We start from the raw sequence: 16801 nt of genomic DNA on the forward strand, positions 1-16801 counted from the left end.
TTTACCAAATAGTGCTATCTTATCTATACCACCCTTATCTTGTCACAACAACTGATTGGCCCCAACGTATTAATGAAAGAAATTTCACAAATTAATATTTTAACAAAGCACACCTGTTAATTGAAATACATTCCAGGTGACTATCTCTGCACACTTGGCAAAGGGGTGGCTACTTTGAAGAATCTCATAAAATATATTTTGATTTAATTCTTGTTTGGTTACTACATGATTCCATATGTGTTTTTCGTAGTTTGTCTTCACTATTATACAATGTGGAAAATAGTCAAAACAAAGAAAAACCCTGGAATGAGTAGGTGTCAACTTTTGACTGGTACTGTATCTACTCATTACTTCATTGATTCCTCAATGTCAGTTCACTGTAGGATTTATAATCTCCTTGGTAGATTTCAGTGCTGATGAGGTTTGAATATATCCAAATGAGTCAACACCATTCATTATGACTTATTTATTTGACCAGTCTTGGTTACATTCAAAGTGACTGATTTCACAAAAGGTATGACTTATTGAAAGGGTGGTACAACCTTAAACATAATTTGTTTGAATTTCCATTATTCTAAATACAGAGGAGTCTAGTTTATCGTACTTCAAACGATGTTTTGTTACACTAGCGTTGTACCCAATTTATCACGTTCCATATCCATTCCATTCACAACCATTTGAATTTGCAGCCCACAGATAGTAAATAAGACATTTTAAGTGTTTTGTTTGGCAACAGCAGGTTATGTTCGTGTTATCGATCAGGGAAAGGTTAAGAAAACCAGGTGTGACATGCAAAGCAGGGCCCCCCGTAAGGGTAAGGGACAGACAGGTGTGGACAATGTGTTGTATTTTCCATCTCAGTTGTGTTAGTATGGAACATCATGCAAAAGAAATGTACTTATCTCTCATGCCTTGAGGTACACTGCGTTGGCAGTGTCAAACCAAATGCAATGGATAGAGGACCTATGCCATCTAGTGGGGAGGGTCTCAATAGATGAAGTGTTGGAATGTGCCTCTGGGGTGCTATTGGGCCAAAAGGGGTCACTCCAAATGGACAGAAATATTGTCTGTCCCGTATTTAGCTTATTGGACAGACGAGGCACACCTCCCCATACCCATGAGGAAAAGCATACAGGTTTCATGAGAAATTGATTCATATTGATATAATTTAGGTATAACATTCAAACCTATGTATACAATTAGCAAATACACTTCCATAGTTCATCTTTCAAATGAAAAGGGACAAACTCACATTTCTGGCATGAAGGCTGAAGAGCTGTTGAATACGTTTTTTGTTTGTTGGTGCAGTACGCCCTCTGTGGAATATTAAGGGAAAGGGCAGACTTATCCTACAACCCATCCCTATCCTCTTCCTCAAATCATTGTCCCTTTGTCACAAAAACACATTGAAAAACATATTTGCTTGATTGCAGAAATAGATTTATTTTCAAACAGATATAGTTGGACGTGTGAAACAATGTCATCTCCACAAATGATTTTTTTTGTGCATATAAAACCACAAGACACTTCCTCTTGGAAGGTAATTCCAAAGCCTTTGTTCAGTCCTAAGGCCATCTGGACTAAGGCACCACCCACCTTCAATTTACAATACACACCCCTTGGTAGCATAAGTCCATGTAAGTTACATTCCCTCAAAGGTGTTTCAAAACAGGGAATGCCCAGATATGTTAAATGCAAAACCAACCAGGTCAACGGTCAAATGTACAGAATGGGTTTTTGTGTATTATTATAATTAATTTACACAGCCAATCCGATAAAACAGTAGAAAATAAGGCATCTGCTTAAGGCTGGTGTTATGTGGGTAATGCTCATTAGGGCACGCAATGGAATACATTTAAAAAAATCAAAAATAGAAATTTGTGTTTCTTCTAAGAACAGGTAGTAGTAGTCACTCCCTGTAAGTCAGATTTTTCTTCTGCTTGGTACCTAATGAACACCACTCAGGCTAGGCGCTCTGCTCCGTGGGACTCTGTCTGCGGGACTCTGCAGGGGGAGGATCACCTCCTCACAGCTTAGCCTTAGCCTGGAAGAAGCTCATGATGGCCTGCATGCACTCGTCTGAGAGCCAGCGCTCCACCAGGCGCTCCACCTCCTGGTCGTTGACAGTGTGGAGACGTTCCTTCTCTGTCCCACGGATCAGCTGCTTGGAAAGTGTTAGGGACTAGGACAGCCAGGAAACAGCAATAGGAAGAAAGTAAAAGGTCAAAGAGACAGAATAAAAATGTGGATACAAAACAAAAGTGGATTTTTTTTAAACGGTACTGTCCACAAAATGTGGAAATGTGTCTATGGTTTCATTATACTGACATAAAATAATAAACAGGTTTTCAAATGCAGTGCCCTGTACTCCAGCAATTTGGATGTAATATCAATTGATGTCTACAGTCCTTTATGGTACTTTCATGCATAGCAGTTTTTTTATATTAGAAATAAAAAGCACATTATGCCTCTCGTCCACCTTTTTAGGGAACCATAAGTAGGTTGGTCCCATATCCCTTGCATGCAATAAAGGCATCAAGCCTATGACTTTAGAAACTGTGGATGCATTTAAATTGTGTTTTGGTTATGCCTTGCCCAATAGTAAGTGAATGGTACTGCCCAAACGACCAGTGTCACAGCGGAATCAACGGCTGAATATGAGCTGAAATCTATTTAAAGCCTTCACAACATGACAAACAATTATTGGCTTATCTTCCTACTGTTCTGAAGCAGAACAATCTGTGTTTTAACCATATTACAACTATAATTTTGCTTCCTAGTTGTCTCTAACTGCCTACCAATTGTGCACATATTGTAGCATCGCCATCAGACTATACAGAATGAATGACGCTTTCCTGTAACATTTTCCCTGCTTATTATTTGAGTGATTATGTAATATTGTGACCTATATATACTGCCATGTCCTATATTACTGACACTTAACATTTTGGAATATTCATTCAAATCACTGTAAACTGTGCTGTAATCAAATCAGACATTGTTGAAAATGTCAATGAAATTGTGAATGAAATTCAATGTGCAGAATGTGGCTCCGGTCACAGTTTACAGTGAAAAGGAGTCCGTCCACAGAAGCACAGCCATGGCCAATAACACAATACAAAATTCCTGGAACGTTCCGAAAGGAAGTTATGTAAAATACAACCAGCTTTCATCCATATTGATTCGTTCAGGAATGTTTCTGAATACACAACTTTATACAAAACACACAAACATTTCAAATGTTTCCTGATGTTCAATGTTTGCTGGGGATTTGACTCACATTCCTGGGAAGCTTGGCATAAGCCTTCAGTCTGGTGGCCACCTCGGTTTGGAAGCTGCTGTCGGGAAAGACCTCGGTAACCAGGCCCTGGGCACACGCCTGGGTGGCTGTCAGTTTCTTGTTGAACAGCAGCATCTCACTGGCCTAGTCACAGAGCATGACAATGTTGTCCATTAGTGTAATTTCATTCAAGTGAAAGAACAAAAGTAAAATAAATACCTGGGAAAACCCCTCTATGAAATGCATCAGTTGCAGCAAAGGAACAAGGGGGAGTATCCATACCTTTGCATTGCCCATCATTTTGGGGAAGGTGTAGGAGGAGCAGGCCTCTGGGCTCTGTCCCAGCTGGCTGAAGGGGGTGTGGAATGTAGCCTGTCAGGAGGGGAGGGCACAAGTTAGGCAGGAACAGCCCCAACCGCTTACGGCAGAGTATAGTGAAAAATGGAAGTGGAGAATGGCAATGTAGTGGTATGGGTGGTGCTAGTGGTCACAACACTGTTTTGCTTATTTGACCTCGATTGAGGTATGCATGTAAAACAGTGGTCTCAAATTAAGATCCTGGAGAGCTTTTCATCCAGCCCAGTATCAACACAAGTTTCAGAAAATCAACTAATCATAGTCAATATGTCAGTGTTGGTGGACAGGATCCACAGCCTGGACACCCAGTTTCTCTCCAGGACCGGAGTTTGATACCCCTAATATAAACCAATGCTAGTCTTGTACCATCAACTAACATACATATATATAGAGGGAAGATATAAACGTGTTCTAAGCTAACACTGAGTGGACATGACAAAGCACCTTACCCTCTCCGTGGCGTAGACCACCTCGAACAGGCCCAGTAGAGTGACGGACACGCCCACAGCCGGACCGTTGATCACTGCAATCAGGGGCTTGGGGAAGTCGATGAATGCTTTGACAAACTCCCTATACAACCACACACAAGTTATAAAAATGGTTCTCTCAAAGTGAACCTCTTGCTTGCTCTTTTTGGGTAAGTCCTTACCTCAGCAACTCGCCTCCATCTTTTGCCATCTGCTGCATCCCGCCCTCAGGGATTTTGGTGAAGTTTGTCAGGTCGTTGCCACTGCAGTAGAAGTCTCCACTACCTTGAGGGGGTGAACAAGAATAGCCACATTTAACAATTAAGAAGACTGGAGCACTATTTGCAAGTCACTGCATCACTGTAAAGACTTAAAGGGGCAATTCAAAGAATTAAAGGGGGCACCCCGCCACCGATTTGGTAAAAATCCAAAGGGATGGGGCTGGTGAAATATAAGTACTCTTAAATTAATAGACAGAGGCTGTCCATCCACGACAGCAATTTCCAACATTTAATCATGTTTTAAGGCTATAGAGTGTTTGTTTACAATTACATCGTTTACAGCTTATATTTTGGGTTCTGGTGGGGTTAGACAGTTGAAGCTAAAGAGGGATTTATAAATTGTATTTTTCAAGACTCAGTGGCTATATATCATTAATTTAAAAGTCAGAAAAATGGATGTAGCAATTACAGATTGCCCCTTTAAAGATATAAAGCAGGGGTGGGGTGTCAAACTAATTCCATGGAGAGCCTGCTGTTTTTTTTGTTTTTCCTTTCAGTTAAGACCTAGACAACCAGGTGAGGAGAGACACTTACTAATCAGTGACCTTAATTCATGAATCAAGTACAAGGGAGGAGAGAACCCCCAGACACTTGGCACTCCGTGGAATGAGATTGACACCTGTGGACTAAAGAAAGAAAAACCCACGCACAGTACGTTGCAACCACATGCTTTTTTTGTGCACCATAATAAACCGTGTGTAATATATTGTGTTCTGGCTTTTCTTTAGTCCAAGTGTTCATTTTTGGCCCAGCAGTGCATACAGTGATCTCAGAAAGTATTCAGACCCCTTGAATTTTTCCACATTTTGTTAGGTTACAGCCTTATTCAAAAATGTATTCAATTGTTATTTTTCCTCATCAATCTACACACAGTACCACAAAGGGGTATTGTATGTAGGGGCTCCCCAGTGGAGCAGTGGTCTTAAGGCACTGAGTCTCAGTGCTAGAGGCGTCACTACAGACCCTGGTTCCATTCCAGGCTGTATCAAAACCAGAAGTGATTGGGAGTCCCATAGGGCAGCGCACAATTGGCCAAAAGTCATCCGGGTTAGGCTTTGGCGGGATAGGCCACAATTGTAAATAAGAATTTGTTCTTAACTGACTTGAATAGTTAAATAAAAGGTTGAATAAGATGACGACAAAGAAAAAACAGGCTCTTAGAGATTTTTGGTCATTTATAAAATAATTGAAACTGAAATATTACATTTACATAAGTATTCAGACCCTTTCCTCAGTACTTTGTTGAAGCACCTTTGGCAGCGATTACAGCCTTGGGTCTTCTTGGGTATGACGATACAAGCATGGCACACCTGTATTTGGGGAGTTTCTCCCATTCTTCTCTGCAAATCCCCTCAAGCTCTGTGAGGCTGGATGGGGAGCGTTGCAGACCAGCTATTTTCAGGTCACTCCAGAGATGTTCGATCAGGTTCAAGTCTGGGCTCTGACTGGGCCACTAAAGGACATTCAGAGACTTGTCTCAAAACCACTCCTTGGTTGTCTTGACTTTGTGCTTAGGGTTGCTGTCCCATTGAAAGCTGAATCTTCGTCCTAGTCTGAGGTCCTGAACGCTCGAGAGCAGGTTTTCAATAAAGATATCTGTACTTTGCTCTGTTCATCGTTGCCTCGGTCCTGCCTAGTCTCCCAGTCCCTGCCGCTGAAAAACATCCCCACAGCATGATGCTGCCACCACTATGCTTCACCATAGGGATGGTGCCAGGTTTCCTCCAGATGTGGCGCTTGGCATTCAGGCCAAATAGTTAAATCTTGGTGTCATCAGACCAGAGAATCTTGTTTCTCATGGTCTGAAAGTCTGTAGGTGCCTTTTGGCAAACTCCAAGAGGGCTGTCATGTACCTTTCACTGAGGAGTGGATTCAGTCTGGCCACTCCACCATAAAAGCCCGATTGGTGGAGTGCTGCAAAGGCTGTTGTCCTTCTTGAAGGTTCTCTCATCTCCATAGAGGAACTCTAGAGCTCTGTCAGAGTGATCATTGGATTCTTGGTCACCCCCCTAACAAAGGCCTTTCTCTCCCGATTGCTCAGTTTGGCCGGGCTGCCAGCTCTAGAAAGAGCCTTGGTGGTTTCAAACTTCCTCCATTTAAGAATAATGGTGGCCACTGTGTTCTTGGGGACCTTCAATGCTGCAGACATTTTTTGGTACGCTTCCCCAGATGAGCGCCTCGACACAATCCTGTCTCTGAGCTCTACAATTTCTTTGACCACATGGCTTAGTTTGACAGGTGTGTGCCTTTCCAAATCATGTCCAATCAGTTAAATTTACCACAGCTGGACTCCAATCAAGTTGTAGAAACATCTCAAGGATGATCAATGGAAACAGGATGCACCTGAGATCAATTTCGAGTCTCATATAAAAGGGTCTGAATACTTAAGTAAATAAGGTATTTCTGTTTTTCATTTTGAATACATTTGCAAACATTTCTAAAAACCTGTCTTTGCCTTGTCATTATGGGGTATTGTGTGTAGATTGCTGAGTATTTTTTAAATACATTTTAGAATAAGGCTGTAACGTAACAATATGGAAATCTGAATTCACTGTATGTTACTCGTTTCAGGAAACTAGGCATATGTCACACGGCACTACTTCACAGGAGCGCCACATGAACGTAAACTTTTTTTTGGCCGTCTGGAACATGTGAACTTTCATGTGCCTTAATAACAAACTTGTATGCCATCTGTAAATATTAATAAAATTGTTAAATTACAAGCCTAGTTTGTTTAGCCACAAAAAAAATCCATAACCTTCCCGCTAGATAATGAGTGGACTGGACATGCCGAGAGACGAGGTCCGATCGGTCCGCCATGTAGCGCGCTTCTGTCTATAATATGAGCTGGTCAGTATGGGTAGGTAATCCTTTGTGACTCTGCTTTTTTGAAAGATATTACGTTGTAGAAATGCATAAAAGTTGCTCTCCACGTTCTGGAGGACCAAGTTTTGAAATCAGTGGAATTAGAGTATGATAGAGAAAATTCTGGTGTTTAATTGCAAATATGCAGACAAGAGTCGAAAAAAGAACACAGAAGGCTGTTGTATAAAACACCTGTCTCCGGATTACATCTTTAAACTAAGGGCAACCATGGCATCCGTGACAGAGAGGGAGAAGTGTCCATCCATGTATATGGGTAAAATAGTCTAGCTAGCTACATTTTCACGTTACTAATTTTGTCAGAAAGTTTACTGTTAGTTAGCTAACATTATGTGTATGATCTGTGTAGTAGTTGAACCTGGTTGGTTAGCTACCTGCAGATTCATGCAGGGAAGTAACGTTATGAGTTGGGATTATGGTTTACTGTTTAGTTAGCTAGCTACATGCCTAAACAAGACTCCATTATGCAAGTAACTATTTCAATAGAATGCTTACGTAGTCACTGTGAAAACTGTCGATTAGTCAGTTAGCTAAGGTGCTTGACTGCTGTTAGGTCAGAACGATCGGATCAACCCTACTTTTCAGCCAGAGCGTCCAGTGTGCGCTATGAACGCTCTGAGAACGAAACTATTTGAATTTACGAACGAACAATCATAAAGCTCTGAGTTACGAACGCCCTGAGCACACTCTGGCACTCCAGATTAAAATTACGAACACACCCGTAGTATAAGCCAGCCTTTAGTCTTGAAATCTTTTGTTGTTTAGCACATAGCCTCACATGTGAATCTTTAACTTCTTGGTGACTGAGGGGCAGTATTGAGTAGCTTGGATATAATAATTGGTATGTTAGGATAGAAAACACGTTGAAGTTTCTAAAACTGTTTGAATGATGTCTGTGAGTATAACAGAACTCATATGGCAGGCGAAAACCTGAGAAAAAAATCCAACCAGGAAGTGGGAAATCTGAGGTTGGTCAATGTTCAACTCAGCCCCTATTGAAGATACAGTGGGATATTGGTCATGTTGCACTTCCTAAGGCTTCCACTAGATATCAACAGTCTTTAGAAAATTGTTTGAGGCTTATAAGGGCTCTTTGAGTCAGTGGCAGAGTGCCACAGGCTCGTGACGCGCGGTAATGTGAGAGGTAGCTCCCGTTCCATTGCATTTCTGAAGACACAGAAATTCTCCGGTTGGAACATTATTGAAGATTTAAGTTAAAAACATCCTAAAGATTGATTCTATACATCGTTTGCTACGGACTGTAACAGAACGTTTTGACATTTTGTCTGATCCTAGTGAAAGCGCTTCGTGACTGGATTTGTTTACAAAACGTGCTAACGAAAGTAGCTATTTGGAGATAAATTATATATATTCATATCACCGATGCTCTCTTTAACGGATTCACTATTTCAAATGGGATGAATAGGTTGGTTGGCTCTACCTGTGATTACAGTAATGACAGAGTCATCTTTGCCAGATTCCTCCAGAGCCTTGATGATCTCGTTGTACATCTGGATAGAAGGAGGAAAACAATAGAATTGAAGAACTGGATGATTACTGGATATTTGGGATGTGCATAGGCAGTTGGAAATTTCACTATTAAGGTGCTTTGCAAAAAGTACTCATCCCCGCTCAAGTTTTCAGTTTGTCTTATTTCTAGTTTGTTTCACAATAAAACATATCTTGCATCTTCAAAGTGATAGGGATGTTATGTAAATCAAATGATACAAACACACCCCCCCCAAAAAAAAAATCAATTTTAATTCCAGGTTGTAAGGCAACAAAATTGGGAAAATGCTAAGGGGGGTTGAATACCTTCGTAAGCCACTCTACAAGGCATGTCACAAAATGCCACTGGTGAATCTGCGGCAAAGCTTTGGCAACAATATGGCAATAACACTAGTGGCAAAGACAGTTCCAAGACCAGTAACAGCTGATGACCAGTCTGTGGGAGAAGAAAGCTTAGTTTCCATTTTCCAACAGTTATCTAGCTACTTACCAAAGTTGTCCAGTGAGTGTCTAACTTAATTAAACTTCATAATTATGTTAGCTAATTGATGCCTAGTTAGCAATGTTATGCTTTATGGGATAGAGTGAAACACATTTTGTTTATCAGTTTCAATCCATCAGTACCATTGACTGGCTAGCGCTTAGCTAGCTATCATATTTGTGCACAATTAATGTGATAGCTAGCTAGCTAACTAATTATTTGCCTAAACCTTTTTAGGTGAATACATTGTTGTCTTTTAATAACAATATGCCATTCAATATGCTAGTGTCACTGTTCAGTAAAATGTTAGCTAGCACAACAGCTAAGGTAGCAACAATATTAGCTGATTTGACAAAGCATCGTAGATGGATACCCTTCCCTTAGCCATGGTGTTGGAAGAGGATGCATCAAAACCCTTTGAGTGAATCGTCTTCAAACTTGATAAGGTAAGCAAATAAATGTATTATCATAAATGTAAATTCCGACTTTGTAACAATTAGATCTTTCATTGCTTTAAACTAGTAGCTAGCTCATCTTGTTCATGTGTTGTTCCTTCTCTCTTTCTTTCTAGATGTAATCAAGACAGATTGACTGAAGGCTTCAAACTAAGGAAAGAGAAATGTGTGCACCAGGTCAAGGTTCCTTGCATGGCTTTGAGATGTAAGTTAACAATAATTCATTTTAGAACAATATACACCTGAGTCAGGAAAAAGAAACAACTAGTAGACAACTGGCTCTTAAATTATGGAGACCCCAGTCTATGTTGAAGATCATATTTAGTTGATTAGTTTGAATCCATTTTGTTTAGGCTTGGCTGGAGACAGACACTACATACAAAAGTAGGCCACACATTTAAAAGTTCGATTTAGTAGGCCTAAATCCCAGATTCCAAGAACACAGGATGAGATGTTACTATCCTTTGTGCAAGCACTTCCAAGAGTTCATGAACAGTGAGCCTGGTGAAATTTGGGGAGTGCATCGTCAGTAGTGTACCTTTGGTTCCTAGGGTGTTTCGGCCTTTCACACTATACACCCTCCCCAAATGCGGCCAGCGACAGGGTGATCAATCCTACGCAGTTTATGCTAGCTAGATTGTTTGTTTATATAGCATTTATACAAGGCAGAGACATTTTATTGCTGAAAAATATATACACTACATTACAAAAGTATGTGGACACTAGGGCTGTTACAGTGACCGTATTACCGCAACACTGGCGGTCACGAGTCATGATGGCAGTCAAATTCCACATGACCGTCTAGTCACAGTAATTAGGCTTCTCCAAGGTCTGATGCTGCTGATCATCAGTAGCCTACCAAACAAGTGCTTGTCAAATTGTGAATGAAAGACTGATGAAGTATGTACAAACCTGCACAAAAACACAAAGCAGAGCTCATGCCTTCAATGCAACTTTTTTCAAATCCTCATCAGTCGCACCATACAGCCTTAGAATGTATAAAAATCTAAACATACATCAACATTTCTATCACAACTAAAGTTACATAAATAACTCTAAATTATACAGTTGTTGTTATACAGCATATACATATTCTTCCTTGCTGAGCGGCCTTTCAGGTTATGTCAATATAGGACTCGTTTTAATGTGGATATAGATAATTTTGTACCCGTTTCCTCCAGCATCTTCACAAGGTCCTTTGCTGTTGTTCTGGGATTGATTTGCACTTTTCGCACCAAAGCACGTTCATCTCTAGGAAACAGAACGCGTCTCCTTCCTGAGTGGTATGATGGCTACGTGGTCCCAAGGTGTTTATACTTGCGTACTGTTGTTTGTGCAGATGAACGTGGTACCTTCAGGCATTTGGAAATTGCTCCCAAGGATGAACCAGACTTGTGGAGGTCTACAATCCTTTTCTTAAGTCTTGGCTGATTTATTTTGATTTTCCCATGTCAAGCAAAGAGGCACTGAGTTGAGGGTAGGCATTGAAATACATCCACAGGTACACCTCCAATGCCCTAATTGAAATAATTTGAGTCTATCAGAAGCTTCTAAAGCCATGACACCATTTTCTGGAATTTTCCAAGCTGTTTAAATGCACACAGTCAACTTAACGTATTCTGATCCTGGAATTGTGATACAGTGAATTATAAGTGAAATAATCTTTCTGTAAACAATTGTTAGAAATATTACTTGTGTCATGCAAAAAGTAGATGTCCTAACCGACTTGCCAAAACTATAGCTTGTTAACAAGAAATGTGTGGAGTGGTTGAAAAACAAGTTTTAATGACTCCAACCTAAGTGTATGTAAACTTCCGACTTCAACTGTAGGAGTACCTGTTTCTACGTACTCCATCAAATATTTTGGAGAACATATTTTCTATTTTATTCAGCCATGTTCAATTAGATTCCTTATACTATAAAATAATAACATGGAATTCTAAGCAAATCTTGTCTGCTAAATGAACTAGTGTAGCCCACAGCCAGATCAGGACCAAACATAAGGACAAGGCAGGATATGCTATTCTTTTCTTCTGAAATAGACTACATTTTCTTCATATCAAGTTGATTTAGATCTGTTTAAAATAAATAATGGATTTATTGTGATGATTTAGGCTATATTACATGGATTTATTAAACTTTTTTTAAATTGTGGATGTTCCAAAGGTCTGAGTCAGCGGCCAGGAGATGCTAAATGTGTTTATTAATTAACGATCAATTACCCGTGAGACCGGCAGTTATTTGCTTGACAATCACCGGCTGACAAAATTTCATGACTACCACAGCCCTAGTGGATACCTGCTCGTCGAACATCTCATTCCAAAATCATGGGTCCCACCTTTGCTGCTAATAACAGCCTTCACTCTACTGGGAAGGTTTTCTACTAGATGTTGGAACGTTGCTGCGGGGACATGCTTCCATTCGGCCACAAGAGCATTAGTGAGGTTGGGCACTGATGTTTGGTGATTAGGCCTGGCTCGCAGTCTGCATTTCAACTCATCCCAAAAGGTGTTCGATAGGGTTGAGGTCAGGGTTCTGTGCAGGCCAGTCAAGTTCTTCCACACTGATCTCATCAAACCATTTCTGTATGTACCTTGCATGCTGAAACAGGAACTGGCCTTCTCCAAACTGTTGCCTCCAAAGTCGGAAGCACAGAATCGTCTAGAATGTCATTCTAAGCTGTAGAGAGAAGATTTCCCTTCACTGGAACAGTGAGTTTTACAACCAAGGACAGGCACTTATTTATTTTTACGCACTACGCGCTTCAGCATTTAGAGGTCCCGTTCTGTGAGCTTGTGTGGCCTACCACTTTGCAACTGTGCTGTTGTTGCTCCTCGACGTTGTCAATATAAAAGGTAAAAAAGAAAGGCACTCTCTCGGTCGCCTGCATTAAAAAGCTCTGTGACACGGCAGGGACCACTCATTCAGACTGGCCTTACTCCCTCATTTTTTCAGAATACAAGCCTGAAACAATTTCTAAAGACATCTAGTGGAAGGCATAGGAACTGCAAATTTTCGCCTGCCAAATCAGTTTTGTTATACACAGACATTATTTCAACAGTTGGAAACTTTAGAGTGGTTTCTATCCAAATCTACTAATTATATGCATATCCTATCTTCTGGGCCTGAGTAGAAGGCAGTTTAATTTGGGCACGCATTTCATCCAAAATTCCAAATGCTGCCCCCTACCCTAGAGAAGTTAAGACATTGAAAACATGTTTAGTAAGTTTAGTTCTCACTGGGAAGCAAGTTCATTTAAAGTTATATGTGTAACCAAAAACCTGATTTGCAAACACAATGAGTTATTAACAAACAGATTGTTTGCCACAAGCTTCACAAAATGATTTTCCAGAAGTTCAAAAGTCACCGCTAGATGTTTGCCAGAAGCCTGTTTTTTTTCCAGTAAGGGTGATGTTGGGAGGAGGGAATAGACAATGACACGAATGCCTAATAACTTAATTGATGTACCTCCACATTGATGGCGTTCTTCTTCTGTGGCCTATTGAACCGGATAGTGGTGACGTTGTCCTCTGTGGAGACCAGCAGCGTGTCAAAGGTGGCAGCGCTCCCAGTGGGCTGTGCGGCTACCACAGGTCCCTCAGGAGCGAGGAGAGAATCAATCAGGTCCACATACTGCTGTCTGGCATCTTCCTGAGAGAGAGGAAGAGAGTTATACAATGTATCAATGTATGCCTGTCAATGTCATTGTGTGAAGAAAATGGCACTTTACCACATTGAGGACATTAGAGTTGTTTTTTATGGGCACTGAAAATTGTGACATTCAATAAGAATGGCTGCTTCTAATTTGTTTTTAATTTTATTAACTATAATCATTTTCAGCTGTGTTTGACCTTTCTCACAAGTCGTGTATTTTCGTCTGTTGTTTTTAACAAACTTGGGAGGAATAGCCTTGATAGACAAATGGGTATATTGCTCCCCAGCTTTTGTATAATTTCAGCTAGCAGTTTTGAAAGTAGTGCTCACGAGCCAAAACGGGTCCCCGAAAATTGTAAAGTTGTGAACTACATCATCCATTTCGTATGATATGTTACATCCTGAATTTTAAAAAAACATGTTTTGCAATCTGTATACAGTATGTTACAAATTCCAATTCGTACAATAAGTTATGAATTAATAAGTGCTTAATATCCCAGACTGCATATTCAATAACATGTGTATGACAGTGCTGTTATGTATATTCAATAATGAGACTGCAGATTACCTGAGATACAGAGCCCAGAGACTTCCAGGCATCCCATTTGGCCTTGCCGACAAAGTCAAGCATCCCTGGCTTGGGGGTGTTACAGGGTCCCTGAGTAGCCTAATAAGACAACGAAGAGAGAGGAGAAGATACTAAAATGTGAGGATCAGTGTCTCCAATAGACTTTAAGGTGCTTACTTTCTTCATCCTGTCTCCCTCATGCACTCTGATAGGTTAACAATCTGGGTCATTGTCATTAGGTCTCAAATGAAAGAAAACAGACTGAAACAGGGAGGGACTACTTTGACTTGTCCAATAAGAAACTGCCCTGGATAGCTTTACAACCATTACAACAGATGTTATTCATCTATTGTACAATGGAAACTTGTCTTTTTGCTGACACAGCATCCATCGTGCAAACACCCAATCACATACATACATATATACACACGACAGCCTAATGGCAGAACTACATCTAGCAAGCACATAGGGGGCGATAAAACAATGGAGCCCCATTAATTTTCAATGAAGGGAACCTAAGTGGGCGGGGGGACCGTTGGCCGACGTGAGCATGGGCGATGGAACGTGAACAGGGCGGGACCAAAGTTGGGAAAAGCTGAAATGTATTCACATACTCCACGACATCGTGTTGCTATTGACCAATCAAAGCTTACTATAGTTTCCAGCCCCTACTGGATTGGCTGTTGATACCTAGCATTAGCTAGCCTCCGACATGAGGGCGAATTCAGCATGGCTATCCCTATAGTGAATCACTGAGGTAAGACCCATACAGGGTCAGTTGAGTCAGCCGAGTTGATGCCAGCAACCCTCAAGATTTTTCCTGTAAGCCCTGGGATTCAAAATCTTCAACCGTTCAGATACTGGCCCGCTCCTATAACCCCAAAGCTTTCTGTCATCCAATACAACTGGTGACAGCAAGATGCTACTCAATACAACTGTGACACAGCAAAACTGAACAAGTTGCCCACCCCCTCTATCGCTCATGATGTTCGGAGACATGACAGCCAAGTAGCTAAGAACAAAGACCTTTCACCTGTTTGAAGAGAGCATAGATTTTCAGCTTAGCCTCATTGCCAGGGTCTTTCTTCAGCGTGCCCATCTGACTCTTTGCACAGTTGAATTGCTCCACCGTCGCCCCCATCATAGAATCAGCTGTGTGCAGCTTCAGAGTGGGAATATGTTATACTTGGACAGCCCTGAAGAGATCATTTCAGGACAAATGAGTGACATAGCTAACTGGTACTGTTTCCTAAACAATTATGAACTGCCACAAAAGGTTAAATAATATTATACATAAGCCTAAATGTTTCAATAAAATGCAAAATCACAAATTATCACATTGGATATGGGGAGGATTAGGACAGGATGACACATAAATGTACTGTGAGAGTTGCAGTACTGTTTGTGATACAACCATGTTGCGACAGAATTCGATGGGCCATCAATAATTAGTTACTTGACGATTCCTCTGATTTTCATTCGTTGGTATTTAGACACACCCTCATTGGTCTGATGATTAGACAAGGCTCATAAATCTGGATGTGGGGGAAAGGTCATAGTTATTCAAAGTTTAGCTACTTTGGCTAGCAAGTTATAACCACAGAATATTTGCTTTAACTAGAAGTATTAACTAGCTAGCTACCAAGCAGATCATCATGCAAGCTTTTGTGGTGAAAGCTGATACGCTGGAATGTAGGGTAATTTATGTACGGTAGATCTCCTACAGAACAGCTCAGCGATTATTAGCAAGCATGGTTGAGTAAACATCTTTCCAAGCAAGACAGACACCACTTGCTCGTGAGTCGTGCAGAAATCAACCGGTAACGTTATCTGTGCAGAACATGACATCTTTGAGACAACCTTAGCTAAATACAGGCACCGATAGAGGCTCTCGTGCCAACCAGCTAAAACTACATGGTGAAAATAAATAATTGAGCTATGCTAAACTAGCAATCTATTGCTCCCTTCATACGGAACAACTAAACTAAAATCTACTCAGTTTGACCTCAGCTCCGTGCACTATGTCCACATAAAGTTAGCTGTAAATCCACCTTGCAAGTGAGTGTGGTGTTTTTAGGTAATCTTACCTGAAAAATCGTCACGGTGAAAATATGCGTAAAGCTACAGACATGACAGTGGTGTAATTTCAGTCCAAAGTACAGTAGCAGCCCTGGTTGTACAAGACAATTTGAATCAATTAATTCGCTGTTTACAATCCAGAACCCTCCCCCTCACCTTCGTTGCTTTCGCCATTGGCTAATGCCTTGCCTACATCATGACGTGTCCATTACGCCGTACGTCATCTTCATGCAATCTCGTACCTCTACTGGACAGAGAGCATAAAGTCAATAATAGGGGTGCCTTTTCAATTGGACCCTCCTCGTGTCATGTTTCCTCTTTGCTCGTCTCCTTCTCACAACCCATTGAAGGAGAAGGTCAGAGGGGCGGGACCTCTGTGGCTTTCTCATCCAATGGGTTTTGACTGAGACGAGGAGAGAGGACACATGGACCAAAAAAAGAGAAAAGGCCACAGTTTCACAACACAAGACAGGATGGAGGAGATCATAGTCGCTTGTCAGATATCACATTTATTTTGGGAGATTGTAAAATAGGACCTTTTCATTTAGACAGGAGAAAAATATTGGGCACATTTCGGCTGGTCACTGCGGTCAAGCGGTTGACCATCGTTGGTCACAACCTTTCAAATTGTGATGCATTATCTGGTTATAAAAATGATCATACTTGCAACCATGTGGAAGAAATGAAGAACATTACAAAAATCATGTGATCAAAGGTCATGGAGTTTTTGATGAAACTGCAGTTGCTTCTCACCAACTGCACCATGCAGCCATCACCTGTCATCCTC

The 16801-nt window shown here is 40.9% G+C and overlaps 1 protein-coding gene across 7 annotated transcripts; it reads right to left on the reverse strand.

Annotated features, from left to right (window-relative positions):
* Positions 1 to 1418: 1418 nt before the first annotated feature.
* LOC115105124 (enoyl-CoA delta isomerase 2) lies at positions 1419 to 16131 on the reverse strand. Of its 7 annotated transcripts, none has more exons than XM_029626765.2 (11): positions 16023 to 16131; positions 15392 to 15470; positions 14969 to 15097; positions 13936 to 14034; positions 13182 to 13364; positions 8710 to 8779; positions 4287 to 4389; positions 4087 to 4207; positions 3563 to 3652; positions 3281 to 3424; positions 1419 to 2182 (listed from the first exon to the last, which is right to left on the reverse strand). In XM_029626765.2, exons 3-11 carry the CDS (start codon positions 15077 to 15079, stop codon positions 2027 to 2029), a joined length of 1077 nt encoding a protein of 358 aa, XP_029482625.1. In that variant the 5' UTR covers positions 15080 to 15097; positions 15392 to 15470; positions 16023 to 16131; the 3' UTR covers positions 1419 to 2026. The 7 variants fall into 7 exon arrangements, with proteins under 7 accessions (XP_029482625.1, XP_029482623.1, XP_029482621.1 ...); XM_029626763.2 differs by having other exon boundaries at positions 14969 to 15131; XM_029626761.2 differs by having other exon boundaries at positions 15350 to 15470.
* Between the last annotated feature and the right edge of the window lie 670 nt (positions 16132 to 16801).

Source organism: Oncorhynchus nerka, linkage group LG22 (genome assembly GCF_034236695.1).
Source record: "Oncorhynchus nerka isolate Pitt River linkage group LG22, Oner_Uvic_2.0, whole genome shotgun sequence".
NCBI lineage: Eukaryota > Metazoa > Chordata > Actinopteri > Salmoniformes > Salmonidae > Oncorhynchus > Oncorhynchus nerka.

Coding starts and splice junctions, on each gene's coding strand:
- LOC115105124 (XM_029626760.1), bottom strand. Junction 4,390..8,709: donor TGTCATTACTGTAATCACAG/GTAGAGCCAACC, acceptor CACCCCCTCAAG/GTAGTGGAGACTTCTACTGC. Junction 2,183..3,280: donor ATGCCAAGCTTCCCAGGAAT/GTGAGTCAAATC, acceptor TGGCTGTCCTAG/TCCCTAACACTTTCCAAGCA.